Source organism: Carlito syrichta, unplaced genomic scaffold (genome assembly GCF_000164805.1).
Source record: "Carlito syrichta isolate Samal-C Ts95f unplaced genomic scaffold, Tarsius_syrichta-2.0.1 Scaffold82277, whole genome shotgun sequence".
Taxonomy (NCBI): domain Eukaryota; kingdom Metazoa; phylum Chordata; class Mammalia; order Primates; family Tarsiidae; genus Carlito; species Carlito syrichta.
Window position 1 is genome coordinate 589,264 of NW_007026373.1, and position 17,208 is coordinate 606,471.

Here is a 17,208-nt window from a genome sequence, read left to right on the forward strand (position 1 = left end):
CCCGGGGAGGCGGGGCAGTTTACGGAGCATCTGGGGCGGGGGGAGGCGGTCCCAGAGAGAGAGCCGGGCCAAGGGGATAGGACAGGACAAGGCAGGGCCTCAAAGGGCGGTCCCCGAAGAAGGCCTCAGGGTGGAGCCTGCGGGGGCGGGACCTCAAGTGGGGACCGAACGATTAAAGCTCGAGACCTGAGTTCCAGGTGGCGTCTAGCACCCTTGAGCTGTAGTGGGTAGAGAAAGGGCAGAGGCGTTTCTTTGGAGCACTGTGAGGAAAGAGGAAGTACTAGAGTGGTTTTAGAGCCTAGGCCCGACACTCCCAGGACGTCCACATCCTGGCTCTGCCCCTTACCAGCCCTGCAACACCTAACAGTTTCCCCTTCGTGTGAATTACATAATTCACATAAAGGTTCACACAGTGCCTGGCACTTGGTACGCACTTAAAAAATGGTAGCTGCTACTGGTGGTGGTAGTGCTACTGTAAATGCCTGAAAGTAAAGATAACCTTTTCATCGTCAAAGCTAATGAAACAAGCTGATGAGATACTACGACCCTTTTCCTTGGAAATGAGCAAGCAAGGGCCAGGGGTCACATGGGGCATGCTGTGGAGGAGATTTTTGCCCTAGCTATGAGGCAAGAGTCTATGATTCTTCCCTGCTGACCTTGACCTCCAGGTGGCCATGGGCAGTTGAGCCTGCTCCCTTGGGCTGACTGCACCAGGCATTGTGGAAACATCTCTGCCCTCAGGAAACTCAGCCTTCAGGAACCCTAAAGTCCTGAATCTCAGCCCCAAGCTCAGTTAACCAGAAGGGTCTGGAGGCTGTACTTACAGCCTAGCTGGCAATTGGGGCAATCACTTAAACGACTTAATCTGTCCAATAGGCTTAATTACTTCAGCCCCATCAAATTCCAAAAATATTGAGAGGCCTAAGAGATAACAGATGGAGAAATGCTTACAGAAACCTTTACAGCATAAAGGGAATGCTTTTCAGTGCTTATGGACAGAGTTGCACGGGGTCATTGTTAACAATGCATCCCAGGGACTTCCCCAAAGATTGAATAGATACAGTAACAGGTGAGAAAAACCAGGTGCAGTCCTTCCCACCTGTGGCTTACAGAAGTCATTATTCTCCCATGATGTCTCTGGGCAAACCTTTCCCTGTCAGTGGTGCTTGGGAAGCAGCATGTCCAGAGATGGGGCACCTGTGTGGTGTGGCAGAGAGAGCATGGGCTTTGAAGTTAGGGAGCCCAGAATTCAAGCACCATCCTCCACTTGCTTTCTGAGTGAACTTGAACAAGCCATTTCACCTCTGACTCATCTGTATTATGAGGACTGTGGCCCATCTTTTACCAGATAGTGAGATCAAATAAGAGCTTATGCCAGGTTCCCAGGCCCTCCCCTGGCACAGCCTGAGTGCTGGGTAACTGTGAGTTCTTTTCCCTTTCCATGGATGGAGGGCGAGTTCATGTTGGAAAAGGTTGCTAAGGTTCATGTCTGGGTTATGGCTGGGAGTGTGATTTCAGCTGACCCTAGCTTCTCTATCTCTCCAGATGGTACCTGCGGATGCTGCAATGTTACCGGTGCAGGCAGTGGTTCCATGAGGCCTGCACCCAGTGCCTCAATGAGCCAATGATGTTCGGAGACCGGTAGGTGATAATTTGGTCCAGCTGGGACTTGGAGGAGGGAGAGGGGCTGAAGATGGCATCAGCAAATCCTTCAGATGGCTTGCCAGCCCCGCTACGGGAGACAGTTCAGGGTAGGGGAGCCCCCAGCTATGCTGGGTCAGGAAGCAATAAAGGAACATGCTGGGCCACATTCCTAGTTGCCATTGACATGTGGTGTACCTCAGATAAATGCCTGCCTTCCCTAAGTCCCAGAATTCTATGTGCCTGGGGACGCAGGGGTAACAGTCCCAGCCACGCCTCTGCCTGTGGTTGTTGTAGGAGCCATTGGGTCCTACAAATGGATGACTTGATCCAGCTTCTAACCAATAGGGCTAAGCTGATGGAGGCATTTTGCCTGTCAAAATGTGTGTCTTTTGGCTGGTGTCTTATGTCATTTGTGTGTGTGTGTGTGTGTGTGTGTGTTTCAGAGGGGAAGTGGGTGGTCACGGCAGCCCAACCTAGCTCAGCTCACCCTCTGTGAACACAGTCATACTTCAGGGCGATGTTTGGGAAGGGGTTGGGGGTAAGGGTTAGGAGGGATAGGGGAGTATTTCTTGGTCTCAGTCCTTCCCTTCCTTATCGCCACCCCCCCCCAAGGCCACCCACCCCAGGAGAACACTGGGAAGCCAGGTAGGGATAAAGGGGTAAGGAGGTTAGACTAGGATGGGGTGTCCCACCCACACAGACCCCCTCTCCACTCACCCACAGGTTCTACCTGTTCTTCTGCTCCGTGTGTAACCAGGGCCCAGAATACATCGAGAGGCTGCCCCTGCGATGGTGAGAGGGTGGGGCTTGGCCCAACCCACCCCTACTTCCTCCCAGCTTCTCCCCTCCCTCCTCCCTCCTGGAACAATCCACTTCCAGCTACCAGGTCTCAGATGTGCCTTGCCTCTCAGCCTGGACCCAAAAGGCTCTGGTTCTGGCTGGGCAGGCTGCCACCTCACCTGGCCCCACCTCCTTGCCCCCTTGCCCAGGGTGGACGTGGTTCACCTAGCCCTCTATAACCTGGGGGTGCAGAGCAAGAAGAAGTACTTTGACTTTGAGGAGATTCTGGCCTTTGTCAACCACCATTGGGAGCTCCTGCAGCTTGGCAAGGTATGCAAGGCTGTGGGGTATCACAGTGGCAGAAGTCAGAGAGGTTTGCCCAGAGTCACACAATGCAGGACCAGGATCGAGGCCTCTGAGCCCTCACCCTTCGATTGCTGCATCCCCGAGTCCAGCCCTCTGAGCCTGTGTCCTTTGAGGGCCTTCCTGACCCCAGATTTTGGCAGTAAGCAGATTGGGCCTCACTGACTCAGCCACAGGGAGCTGGGACCCTGGATCAAATTTGCCTGGAGCAGGGCTCTCTGCTGAGTGGCCCACTCCAGATTTCCTGGCTAGAATGTAAAGTGGAATGGGTCTGCCCCTGCTGATCCTGTTGTGAATAGTGGGTCACCAGGGGACTAGGAGCCTCAGGTCCAAACAGACTTTCAGAATATCAGAGCTGAAGAGCAACTTACCATGGTCAGCAGAGCTTTGGGGTTGAGCTAGAGCTGGAGCCAGGACTTCCCTAACTGCTCCTACGAGGGGGCTATTCCCTTTCCCCTAATGACACCCTTAGACTCCTCTCCATGTACAGAGAGAGGCATCTTCTCTACAGACTACCCCAAATCCTTCTTTGATGTGGCAGGGATTTTTTTCTTTTTTTAAGTAACATTTATGCTTTGCAAAAGGCTGTACATAATATTATATTTATTTATGGTGTTTGGTAACTTTTAAAAAGACATGCATATTATAAAACCTTAAAAGATATAGTTGGTATTTTTCAAATTATTTTTTCTGATTTATTAAAAAATCACCTATGTTCCTGGTAGAAAAAAAATTTAAAGTCCCAAAAAGAATAAGGAAATATACTTTCAAAAAGATCCACAGTCCCACATCACACTACTTAGAAATAACTAGAAAAAAGTTAATATATACATTTTCTTTCAGACTCTCTTCTATGCATATTTTCTTTTTATGTTAGATAATACCACATTTACAATTGCAAGTCATCTTTTTTTTAGTTAACACTGTATCATGAAATTTTTCCATATTAAACAATCTTCATAATCATTCTTAATGACTACATTGCTTTCTACCAGTTTACTTGTTTCCTTCCTGTTGGACATATAGTTTCTTTCTTGTTTTCCACCATTAGAAACAATGCCACAGTGGACATTTTATATGTGAAGTTTTGTTCATGTTTCATATTATCTCTATAGACATATGGATTCCATGATAGATTCCATGGAGTAGTGTTATCAGGTCAAGGGTATGGACGTTTTAAAGGCTCTTGATACATTTAGGTCAGGAGCTATTTTCTCCATTTACAGATGGGGAAATATGCTCAGAGAGGTGGAAAGGCTTGTCTGAGATTGTGGAGTAAGTCAGTTGTCCCCACCCGGAGGACTCAGAAGTATCAGGGGATGGAGGGACAGGGGCTGGGACCTCCCCACATGCCATCTGCCTGGGTCTGACTGTCCTGCCCACCTGCTTCCTATCAGCTCTCCAGCACCCCTGTGACTGATCGAGGACCACATCTTCTCAATGCGCTGAACAGTTATAAAAGCCGGTGAGTGCAGGGGGGTGAGGTGGGGTGGGGGACCTCCAGGTGGGATTTCAATATAAAGGTGCTTCCTATCTCAGCCTTTGGTCAAGCTGTGCCCTCTGCCGTGGTCCCCCTTCCCTTCTCTTTGACTACACAAATCCTTCCCCGTTCTCCAAGATCCAGGGAGCACCCTACCTCCTTTGCGAAGGCCTCCCCACCCCGACCACCCAACAGCCTTTGGTACTGGGCTCAGCTCTGTGGGGAGGCTATACCCCTACTCTCTGAGGGCCCCTCTTGCTCTAGCCATCTGTGGCTCTGGGCCAGGCACTGAAGGACAGATTCATCCTCTCTCAGATGGGCTGCTGCATCCTGACTCATTCCTCAGTCCATGTCTTCCCACCCAGGGTTCTCAGCTCATACAGCCTTCCATGTTCTCACCACCCCCCAGAGAGGGGATCACCCAGGCTCCTGAACTCAGCATTCAAGGCCTTTTAGGATCAGACCCTGCCCATGTCTTCTGCCACTTCTGCCACTGTCCCATTACTTTATTTATTCTAGGTGCCAGCCATTGGTTTACCACTTGATGCTTTGCTCATGCTCTTCTTTACCCAGGATGCTCTTCAGTCTCCTTTATTCATTTGTTCCACCAAGAGTATTCATTGTGTTGCTGCTCTGTCAGGCTCTGTCCGAGTGGGGAATACTACAAGGTCTTTGTTTCTATGTAACCTTTCTAGATACCTCTAGGCACACTTACCCACTGTCTCTCCCACATTCTCACCATCTGGTGCCCAGACACAGCACTACTCTTTAGATACGAGGCCTCCTGCCCTCCCAATGGATAGTTCCCTGAGGGTAGGGCTGTGTCTTAGTCATGTCCAGGTCACTCAGCAAATGCTGAGAAGAGGAGGAAAGTGCCCGCAGGTGTTTTCAGTCTCCTAGGGAGACCTGAGAACAAAATGAAGTAGAATCCAGTGTTGACCATAGGAGATCCTCTGTGAGTTGGAGGAAGCCTTCCTGCAGGAGGTGGCCTTGGGACTGGCAGAGGCAGAGAAAAGGGAGAAGAGCAGCGAGAACCACACTCATGCCGAAGGATGGACAGGGAGGAACCACCAGCCACATTCTCAGCTACCACCTGGGACCCCTCATCCCATGGGCTTCAAAGAAACCAGCAGCTCCAGAGGCCACTCTGGATCTTAGCTCTGGGTCCAGGGTTTAATGCTTGCCTCCCCACCCCCACCCCCAGGAGGATGGATAGAAAGATTTCAGAGCTTTCTTCTCTCCCCACCCATCCCTTAGGTTCCTCTGCGGCAAGGAGATCAAGAAGAAAAAGTGCATCTTCCGCCTGCGCATCCGAGTCCCACCCAACCCGCCAGGAAAGCTGTTGCCTGATAAGGGACTGGTGCCAACCGAGCACGGTGCCTCCTCTGAGCTGCGTAAGAGAGGAAGGAGCAAGCCTGGGTCAGTGCTGGGGATCCAGGGGCTAGGCTGTGGTCAGCTTGGTTTCTCTGCTCCCAGACCCCAGCTCTAGCAATGGGCCCAGGGAGTATGGTGGCATCCCAGTGAGCAAGGAAGGCCCACACCCAGCTAGTCCCAGCTGTAGGCACCCTAGAGGGCTAGGCAGTGACTGAGCAGATCCTAGGTCCCCAACTCCTTCTACCACAGCTCCCTTACTGCCCAGCAGTGGAGGAGAGCTGGATCCTAGCCTGGCCTTGCTGGATGAGGACTTGGGGAAGGCAGAGTGTGTGAGGGTCGCTGGCTCTCCTGGCTGAGTGGAGCCCTCCTGCTGGTGTTGGGGGCAGGTCATCTGGATGCACATGCCTGGGGAGGCGCCTTTTCTCTTTCCATCCATTAGACCCCTTCCACACCCTCCTACCCCCACTGCCCCAGAGGACCCTCCCTCCTCCCCAGGTCTCCCTGGGAAGGCTGCTGTCATTCAGAGCCTGCCCCCACCCCTACTACTGTGGCCTCTGCTCCTGAGGCTCCTCCCTCTGGGCCGTGCTTGGGGGCCCTTAGGCTCTGACTGGGCCATCCTCTCCCTTTTCTGTCTCCACAGTTTGTTGCCTCACGAATTCCAGCAGCAGAAAAGGCGAGTTTATAGAAGAAAAAGATCAAAGTTTTTGCTGGAAGATGCTATTCCCAGTGTTAGTTTCTTGTTTTCTTACTCTCTACTTTTGCACGCAGAGTCAGCACATGTTAGGAATTCCTGTGCAGAAAGCTAAGTCCCCAGGCCCAGGGGACTCTCCCATGTCTCTTACAGGAGAAGCCAGTTCCTATCACAGCTGGAGCCAGGCACTCCAAGACTCCTTTATCTCCCCAAGTTCTCCCCAGAATCCAAGGCTGGGGGGCAAGGGCAGGTAATCTTGCCCTCACTGTTCAGGTGGGGAAACTGAGGGCAGGGCGGACCAGCGACTTTCCTGAGGTCATACATCAAGGCAGTGACAGAGCCCACACTGGAACCAGGATTCCAGAGCACAGAACCATGTGGCCCTCAGCTGGGGAGAGGGTGCTTGTGGGAGGTGGATTTGGTACTTGCTGCCTGACCCTGCCTCACTTTCCTGTGTCCACAGAGTGACTTCACCTCAGCCTGGAGCACCAACCACCACCTGGCTAGCATATTCGACTTCACGCTGGATGAAATTCAAAGTTTAAAAAGGTATCCAGGAAGGAGCTAGTGGAGAGGTCCACTCTGGAGACTGGGATGGAACCAAGTGGGGAGGTTACCTCCATTCCTGCAGCAGTGCAGGAAAGCTCTGGAAGGAGCAAAGCAGAAAGCCTTCAGAGGGAGTGTCAGCTCCTTTGGGGTCACTCTAGAACCCCTAGTTAAGAGTCCATGTTGCATGGGTCTGCCGGAAGTGCCTTTTACACTAGAGCTTTCAGTATAACAGTCCCGTTCCCAGAGAAGCGTTCAAGGCCTGCCTTGCCATATCCCTCCCAATCCCTCCAAGGCCCCATACCCCCGGCCTCACACCTTATACTGAAATCACTGTTGTTCTCCCACATTTGTTGGGCTGTTTTATGACTCTGCATCTTTGTTCATGCTGTTCCCTCTGCCTGGAATACCCTGTGCCCTCCCTATCCCATCTGAAAACTCAAGACCCTGCTTCTTCCAGGAAGTTTTCACCAATGCTCCTCCCCAGATTGTGTTGGGTGCCTTCCTGCATATTCCCACAGCACCTCGAGCTTGGGTACTCCCAAGGGGAAGGACTGCATCGTCCATCATCTTATTTCCAAAATTATTAAAGGTCATTCAGTGCTTTCCTGAGGGCATGGAGGAGAACTTCAGAGTCAGGCAGACCTGAGCTCTGGACCCTGCTTACTAGTACGAACTGTGTGGCTTTACCTAAATTCCTTAGACTCTCTGAACTTCCTTATCTACTTTCCTCAAACAACATACTGCAAATGCAAGCACTTTGGGCCTGTAAAGTGTTGCACAAGTGCCTTGGATCATGCTCATTAATTACTGTCACCAATGCTTACATCACCACCGGAGGGAGGGTGGTCAGGGAAGACTTTCTTGACTCCTTGGACTTTGAAGGTTGGATGGGTATGAAATGGACAGGCAGATGTGGTGGTGGGAAACTCAGCCACGGGAAGATGGGCCTCCCCTGGGATAAAGGATGTATGTCAGAGGGGCAGAGACACTGAAGAGGTTCCAAGGGGCCCTGAGGGCCAGGTTGGCAGGACCTTGTTGGGCCAGCCCAATGGCAGGCTCACCCTCTCCCCCCTCTCAGTGCCAGCTCAGGCCAGACCTTCTTCTCAGATGTGGACTCCACCGATGCTGCCAGCACCTCTGGCTCCGCCTCTACCAGCCTCTCCTATGACTCCAGGTGAGCACCCTGGAGGTCTGCCCTTCACGTTTTGCAAGTACTATCATTCCTCCTAGCCCTCCAACTCCCCTTCTGTGACATGTGGCTCACTCTGTGCATCTGAGTCTCAGGCTGGAGGATTTGGCCTTTTGGGGTCCTAAGAGTCTGGCTCTGGGACCCTCTGGTTCTAAGTCACCAGGGTTTAGGTGGGGGCATTCAGGTTGCTGCGGTTCCGCCCCTTTGGAATGCTCTTCGCCTGCTGCAGAAGGTTGTGTGACACCTTTTGCTGGACAGTTCCAGTTCTGGGGTTGTTTGACCAGAGGTTCTTTCCTCCTTGGCCTCTGCATGCCAGGAGTTTGCATGTCTGTGCCTCTCAGATTGTAGGGCTCCCTGACCTTGCTTCTTGACTATCTGAACCTGGTGTCTGCCTTGTGGGGTGTCTAAGGGAAAGAGCCATGTGTGTAGAAGCCTGATGGAGGGAAAGATGGAGGGTATGTGGGGTCTGGGAGAGGGGCAGAAGTCCCTGGGGCCTAGCTCAGGACACAGCTGGTTTGGCAATAGCTGGTCTTCAGCAACACATGGACAGTGGTGCTGTATAGCACAAAGGTTTCTTCTAGACTCTGAGGCTTCTCTAACTGTATTTTAGGATACTTGAGGTCCTTGCAAAAGAAGTATGATGACAATAGAGGTGTGTCTTGGCATCTTTCTCTGCTGTTGACTCTGTATTTTCATTTATTTCTTCCTGTTTGTTTGGTTCTCATGAGCGTTTCGGGTTTGGTTGCCATCCCTGAGTACCTGTGAATGTGTACCTTGTCTTGTGTGTCTACTTTTCTAACACCTCTGCCTATGTCATGTCATGTCAGTCTGTCCATCCAGGTTCTGGAGTACAGGGTCCTGTAGTCCATAACCCCATTCCTGTCCCTATTTGACTCATCAAGCTCCACTGAGTCCCAGTGAGGGACAAGAGAGTAGAAGCAGGGACCTCTGCACTGCACAACTTCAGGAGGCTCAGAGAATGATGCTTTCACACTTATGCAATGCTGGGATCCTAGCTGTACAGAGCGTATACTTTAGGGTTGGACATACCCAGATTTGAATCCTGCCTCTGCCACTCCCCAGCTGGTTATTTCTTCTCTAAGCCTCAGTGTCCCTCCTCATGGGCTATTGTGAGGATCCAGTGAAACAATCAATGCCCAAGGCCTGGCACAGTGCCCGATACCTAGGAGAGTACCCAGGGAGAATTGATCATGATTGTTCTGTCTCATTCCCATCATCTTTTTCTCACCCCTCCTGATACAGACGGACAGTGGGCAGCCGCAAGAGAAAGCTGGCAGCCAAGGCATACATGCCATTACGGGCAAAGCGGCGGGCAGCTGAGCTGGGTGGACGCTGCCCCTCGGACAGCAGTGCAGAGGGGGCTTCGGGCCCTGAGCGGCCAGATGAAGGCATTGACAGTCACACGTTTGAGAGCATCAGTGAAGATGACTCATCCTTGTCCCACCTCAAGTCATCTATTACCAACTACTTTGGTGCAGCTGGGCGGTTGGCTTGTGGGGAGAAATACCAGGTGCTGGCTCGGAGGGTCACACCTGAGGGCAAGGTTCAGTACCTTGTGGAATGGGAAGGGACCACCCCTTACTGACTAGTCCTCAGGGGGTGTCAGGAGCCCTGAAAACCAAAGGAGGGATGGCAGAAGCCATAGACTCCCCAGTTTTCTCCAGGCTGGGGTGGGAGTGGGAAGCAGGACAGGGCTGCGAGTCCCTGGCAAAAGGCCCTGCCTGCCTGCCTGCCTACAAGGCCAAGGCCAAGGCCAAGGCCTTGCGTCTCTCTGCTGTGCCAGTTCTTCTCTAGTGCCTCCTCCAGCTCATAACCCCTTGCCTGTGTCTGTAAGGCCCCACTATTTTTAAGTGTCTCTGCACACTCCACACCCCCCTCAAACTGTTTATCTGTTCCCCTGAATTTATATTCCCCTGGCTCTGTGACCCTTTCTCCTGACGCCCAAATCTTTGTCCCAGTTCTGTGTTCCTTTACCCCTCTCACCCCTTTTGGGTGTGTTTACATATCCTATGTGTGTACATCTGTCCCTCCACCTGACCCACAGGCAGCCAGTCCTCCCAAGGACTTTGTAACAGGAAGCTCTGAGAGAGAATGGGAGAAGGTGGATAAGAAGGTGCCTCACAGAGCTTTTCTCTCCCACCTTCCTGCCTCTCTCCCTTGCCCTTGGAAAGGGGTGGTGGGATAGGAGAAGGTTCCTGTGAAAGCCTGTAAGGCAAAAACCCTGAGACTCTCTGGATCTGGAGAGTGAAAAAGAGCTGGGTTGGCCTCAGAAGGCACCAGCACCAGAGCCCTGGTATTAAGGCTGAGAGTGAAGTCCCAGAAGTTTTCTGTTCCCTGGTCACATACTCTCAGTTGTCACAGAGCTGGGCCTGGCCTTGCTGGAATGAAAGCATCCTTGAAAACCCAGGGGACCATAAGGGAGTGTAAGAGAGGAGGGAAGCCATGTCAATGCTAAACCCAGACTGTTTTCAGTGCCTCCCACCCCCAGATCCACCACACACACCACCAGACAGCACACATCCACTCACACATACGCTTCCAACCACATGTGCTTTTCCCTCCAGGTACACACACAACCACACCGCCATGTGCCCAGGTGTGCACACACACAAACGTACACATACACACACACAGCCTCACCTTCCCTCTGGGGCCAACCTGGCTCCTGTCCTTGGCTTTCCCTTGGTCTTCTTCCAGGGCCCATGCACTGCAATTAAATGTGAAAGCTCAGCTCCTGCCCGCCTCCCTACCCCTTTCAGCCCGTGAACTGGCTCTGGCTCCACAAGGAAGGACAGGGGACTCATACCCCCTTCTGTATTCCCTGCCCTGCCCTGAAATGGACAATCACCTTTTGGGATAGGCTGCGATTTTAAAGGGCCTGCATTGCTCAGTTCCCTCAAAGGGAAGGTCTGTCAGTGAGGGTAGAAATAGAATTCTTAGAACTAACATTCAAACTCAGCCTCATTTGGAGGGAAACCAAAATTGGGAGGGGAAGGGGACCCCTCATTTTTGCTGCTTCCAGAGATATTAGAAACTGACCCACTGATTGGAAAATGGAAAGAAGTGCCTTGACTTGGGAGGAGGAGGAGGACCAGATGGGGACCAGCCTTGCCAATTGCTGCTGTGGCCTCCAGCTTGGCTGAGTTTTGCAGGCTGCCAGCAGGAAGGCGAAAGTGGGTAGAACAGCGAAAGGCAGTGGTGCAGGGCAGCAGGCCCAAAGAGCTGGTTTTTCCATTACTAGGCCTGACCCCTCCCCACATGTGAGCATTTAGGGGGTCCCTGAGAGAGTTTATATGCCCCTTGTCTTAAACCTCAGCTCCCATAGTGCCTTTCAAAGGGATCTTACCTCCTTTGCATGGCCCACCCACTTCTTTCTGCTTCCCTGGCTTGGCCTGGACAAGGACAAGCTGGCACTGGGCCTAGTTCTCCCCTTCTCAGTCCCACAGCTGCTGCCACTGGGGCCCCAAACTGGGACCAGGTGGAAGGGAGCTGAGAAGCCAGTCCCCCTCACCCCTAGCCCAGCAGGAGTGTGGGGTCTGGGATCCAATCTGTGGCTTCCTGCCTGGATTCAGAGAGCACAGCAAACTCCCAGGCCCACTTTGCAGACTTCTAAGAAAACCCAGGGTAAGCAAGGCCTATTATAGTACATCTGTACTCTCCCTGCTGGGGCTCCAGAGAGGCTCTGGGCTTGAAGAGAGGGAAGGAGGTGTCTTTTCCCACCTGGGAAGACAGTGCAAGGCCTGACAAGGTCACCCTGACTCCCCACCCCTGCATTTCATTCATACCAGATAATAGCTGCATTATTGCCAACTGACCTTATAACCCTCTGCACCTTCTAAAAGATTCATGGTTTTGAATTGCTGCTTTTAATAACATTTGTTATATTAAAGTTATAATTAATGTTGTCTGCTGTACAATTTAAAAGCTCCCTTTGAGAATTCACCCATAGTGAATCATCAGCTGCTGGACAGCAGAAGGAATTGGCTCTGGCTTCTACTGGAGTTTTTGCTAGTTTTCTGGAGGTTGGGGAAAAATGGCAGGGCTCTGGCATCTGACCATTTTGCCACTCCTCTTCCTGCCTACAGCATTCTCTTGCAATATTCTCACCCTTACTGCCAGAAAGAATCTAGAACCTTCCTTCTACTGTGAGTACCTGATTCATGGGGACAAAAAACATTAGCTGAGAGCCACTGAGAGGCAAAGGATGGAAAATGAACTTAGAAATTGACCTTATTAAAATACATATAGGTATTATAAAACTTTACTCAGTACATATAGGCACATGATTATGAATGAGTTCTAGGCCTGGCTCTGCTAGTTCTAGCCTGTACAATCTTGGTCTGTTTCCTTTTCAGTTTGCTTACCCTTCAAATGCCAGTCCTCAGATATTGGAAGGGGACCCTTACTGTATGTGACTGATTATGACTTTAAAATGGACATCTCGCCGGGCTCGGTGGCTCGGCCTGTAATCCCACACCTTTGGGAGGCTGAGGTGAGTGGATTGCCTGAGCCCGCGGGTTCGAGACCTGCCTGGGCAGCGAGACCTCATCTCTACAATAAATCGAAAAAATCAGCCGGGCGTGGTAGCGCATGCCTGTAATTCCGGCTACTTGGAAGGCTGAGGCGGAAGGATTGTCGGAGCCCAGCAGGCGAGGCTGCGGTGGCCGGAAGCAGCCACTGCACTCCAGTCTGGGCAACCGAGTGAGACTCCAACTCAAAAAAAAAAAAAAAAAAAAAATGGACATCTCTAAACATAGGGCAGTTTGGAGAGAAAAAAATAGGAGATGTGAAGAGGTAGGGAAAAGGTCAGTTGTAAGGATGTGAAGGCCATGGGTTCAACTGAATTCTATAATTTACAGGGTGAAGCATAGCCTGTTAATCTGCCCTTAAACATCTTCATTAACTATGGCGCCCACTTCTTCCTACCACTCTTTTGGCTTCAGTCTTTTAGCTGCCCTTGGAATAAAACACAGTGAGAGCAGTGCAAGGGTGGGAGGGGGATTATTCTCTGGGCTAAAATCAGTGGAATGGAATGAAAAGTGAATGGTAGTGGGTGTCTAAAGTCTGGGTTCTAGTGCAAGCTCTACATGGACCCTCATATCAGTGAGTCTCCCAGACTAGAGAGTGCTTGATTCTCTGTAGTCTAGGCTAGCATTTCCAAATTCACAGCACTTACCTTTGAAATTTATGAATAAGAAATTAGAATTCTCAGAAATCCCTCAATTCTTATTTTTTGAGTCAGAGTCTCTGTCGCCCAGGCTGGAATGCAGTGGCATAATCATGGCCACTGCAGCCTCAATCTGCTGGGTTCAGGAAATTCTTCCACTTCAGCCTTCCAAGTAGCTGCAACATTGGCTTGCACCACCAGAGCCAGCTAATTTTTTGATTTATTATAAAGATGAAGTCTCGCCAAGTTGCCCAGGCTGGTCTTGAACCCCTGGGCTCAAGTAATCCTCTCACCTCCACCTCCCAAAGTGTTGTGGTATTACAGGTGTGACCCACCATGCCCGACCTTGTTATTTTTAAAGTACTTTACTCTTCATATTCTTCCTCATTATAGGCATCTGAAAAAAAATTTATGTTTTTGTTTTGAGTCAGGGTCTTACTACTGTTGCTCAGGCTGGAGTGCAGTGGCACAATCATGACAGAATATAGCCTTGACTTTCTGGGCTCAGGAGATCTTTCTGCCTCAGCCTCCCAAGTAGCTGGGACTACAGGCATGCACAATCATGCCTGACTTCTTTTTTTTGTAGAGATGAGGTCTCGCTACATTGCCCAGGCAATCCTCTCTCCCCGGCCTCCTAGTGCTGGGATTACAGGCATGAGCCACTGTGCTTGTCCTAAAAATTGTGTTTAATAGGTATATGAAGCTTGGTAGTACTTACAAAGAACTGTAGTCTATAGGGAATATTTAAAGACAGGAAAATGCCAGGAAACATTTATCGGGCAGTATTCAAATAACATTTGAATATCCAAGCATGGTTAGCAGTACATACAATAAATGACACATCCAGATTACCAACTTAAGAATTTATTTTGCTTCCAAAGTTTATTTCTTGGAATACCACTCATGGGAATTTTACAAAGTATACTATATTTATAAAATTATGTTATTTGCAAGAAAAACTCAGCATCAGCAGCAGATAGTGCCAGACACATACGACATGGCAGCAACCAAAAGCAAGACTAATTAGACAGATGGTGACCATTTCTCTCTCATATGTTCCTTCTCAGTTCTCTTAGCCTTTAACTCAGCATGTTAATGTTTTTTGTTATTTTTTATTTGATGAACAGGGATTCCTTCAAACTAGTAATGTCTCTATAATGATAAGCTTCAGAATTCACAGGAAAATTATGCTTTTCCTCATTTTCCCAACTAATTTTTCTAGGGATTCTGGATTCAAAAACCATGTAGTGTTTCCCACAAGAAAACACTGGTCTAGGTCCTAGACCTAGCTTCTACAGCATTATTCTGGGACAACAGTGTGGAACAGTGGCCAAGCTGTGTAAACTGGAGTTATGCTGCCTCTCAAGATCATTGAACTCCTGTTAATCTGTTCCCTCATCTGTACAATGGAGGTACCATCACTCACCTCCAGATTGGTGGTGAGGTATAAACAATACAATGTTTTTAAATGCCAGATCAAATTACCACATAGATATTTGAAGAACTAACAACTCTATTCCCTTAGACCTCGGACAGTGCCTGGCAGAGAGAGCTGATGTTTAGTAAATGGCCCTCTTCCTCCCATTTCCTACAATAATCAACTTTGACACTGAGCACAAGGAAGGCCACCAAAAGTGTTTTCTAATAACATGCACAGTGAGCATAGAAAATGTTCCAGTTGAGCCATAGCTATAAAAATCTCCTTTGGAATTAGTCTCACTTTAAGAAAATACAAGGAAAAAATGCTGGATTCTATCAATTCCATACATTAAAAGTGACTGTGTACTACAGAGAAAGTTCTGGGTATTTAGATCTTTGAAACATCCATTTGGGAAATATTTGCTAAACCCTGTGCAAAAGGTCAAATAGATTCAGACATGTCCCTAACTTCGAGCAGCTCACAATCTAGAAATGCACAGCTGACTGTGATGCATGAAGATAACAGGAACCCCAACTGGGGAAGCTAGGCCTTACAAAAGAGCAGCAGAATTTCACAAGCATTCATGCAAAAGGGCATTCCAGGCAGAGGGGACCGCATGCACACAGGAATAACATCACACAGCCAAGTGGAACTTTCTACTTCTCAGAGTAGGAGTAGAGAGACAGATGATGATGATGGAAAAGGTGAGTTGAGGACAGGTTATGAAAGCCAGACCTGGAAATTAGACTTTATCTTGAAAGCAATACAGGTAGTCCATTTGGGGACCCTGGTACATTTTAAGTAAGGTTTATTTTACACAAGATTTGTATATGTATCAGAACATGACCTGTTGTAAAATCAAGAGACAGCACCATTATCATTCTCTTTGTTCTTCTGAGGCAGCCCCCCAAATCTCCACCGGAACTTTCCAAGGGTCTCAGCCTAAAGTCCCTATAAGGTCTCCACAAAGGGCCCTTGGTGATCCTTTCCCATTTAATATTTCTTTTTTGAGTTGGAGTCTCACTCTGTTGCCAGGCTGGAGTGCAGTGGCCCACTCACAGCACCCCAGCGTTGACCTGCTGGGCTCTGGCAATCCCTCCACCTCAGCCTTCCAAGTAGCCAGAACTACAGGCACACGCTACCATGCCTGGCTAATATTTTATTTATTGTAGAAACGAGGCCTTGCCAAGTTGCCTGGGCTGATCTTGAGCCCACGGGCTCATGCAATCCACTCACCTTGGCTTTCCAAAGGGCTGAGATTATAGGCTGAGCCACTGAGCCCAGCCCTTTTTGATATTTCAACGCACAAAGGTTACAGCAGGTGTCAGAGCTACAGCCTCGCACTACTTCTCTTACCCCCTTCTCTCGAGGAGAGACCCAGGATACAACAGCTATCTGTGGACCTAAACTGTCCATGGTCTCCATGGAATGGAGTTTATCTTGTAATAGAGAGAGGCTGGGGCTCAGCAGGCCACTGTCCTCACTGTATACCAGAAGCCCACAAAGCAGGTACAGGAGCATCAGACACAGCGTGAGCAGCCTGGGTTGTAACGTAACTCAACATACCACCCTCTCTGGGCCTCTGTGCAGCTGTTTCCTTTAGTAATCTGTACAATGAGGACTGTCTTAGAGTAGTGGTCTACCAACCTTTGAAGAAAGCAAAGCCCTGTGAGTGACTATGATTGGAATCAAACCACACAATGAAACTCAACTGGCCTGCTTCACAGGAGGCCAATTATCGCAATCTACCACAGTCCACATGTCCAGCCCTGTAGCCCATCACTCCTGAGCCTGTTTCTCATCTGTCTGCATGTGGTGAGTTGGGCCAAAAGGGTTTAGAGTCTCACAGACACAGGTTCAAATTCTACGTCTACTCTTACTAGCTATGTGGCTATGGGCAAGTCACTTAATTTCTCTAAAAGCCCCTCCAAAACAGGAGCTAAAAACAGGACCTACATAACTGGACTGCAAAGGATGAAATAAGGCAAGGTATCGAAAGCACTTATCCAGTACACTAATTGGCACTGTATGCACTCACTAAATATTAGCTACTCTTTATTAATATCCCATACATATCGTTATGCCCTTCCCCAATCCCCCCTTCTCTATACCTCTGCATGTTCTTACCCAACTTGGAAGTTCTCCAAACACTTATTGATCAATTGAAAGCCTCTCTATCCCTCAAGGCCCAACTCAGGCATTGACCTTTTCCAAAGAAACTTTCCTGACCACTCGAGCGCATAGGAATCTCTCCCTTCCCTTCAGTTTCTTTACCTGGCCCTTGTCATAGAAGTTCTCTTCACCTTCCAGACTGAAGAATCATGAGGACTTGGCCTCACTGCCCCACTTGTCAAATGGGGGTTATAACTCTCTACCTCCTTTCTGCTGAATAAAGTAACTGAAAGTTCCCATGAGAGAACATGTTTAGTAAATCATTGTGTGTATGTTCACGTGTTGCTTCAAATGTTTAAGCAAACTTGGGTAACTTTATCCACTGCCTGAGGATAATGAATTATGGTGACTTACGTGT

General features: G+C 49.5%; 1 protein-coding gene across 1 annotated transcript in view; it reads left to right on the forward strand.

Moving 5' to 3' along the window:
* PHF19 (PHD finger protein 19) overlaps window positions 1-9,967 on the forward strand; it is a 17,323-nt gene extending 7,356 nt beyond the window's left edge. The window contains 9 exon segments of the mRNA XM_008055750.2: window positions 1,546-1,641; window positions 2,368-2,436; window positions 2,634-2,754; window positions 4,185-4,252; window positions 5,525-5,686; window positions 6,282-6,369; window positions 6,796-6,881; window positions 7,960-8,055; window positions 9,334-9,967. Of these exon segments, the coding sequence (XP_008053941.1) occupies window positions 1,546-1,641; window positions 2,368-2,436; window positions 2,634-2,754; window positions 4,185-4,252; window positions 5,525-5,686; window positions 6,282-6,369; window positions 6,796-6,881; window positions 7,960-8,055; window positions 9,334-9,676 (1,129 nt within the window). The 3' untranslated portion in view covers window positions 9,677-9,967.
* The last annotated feature ends 7,241 nt before the right edge of the window (window positions 9,968-17,208 follow it).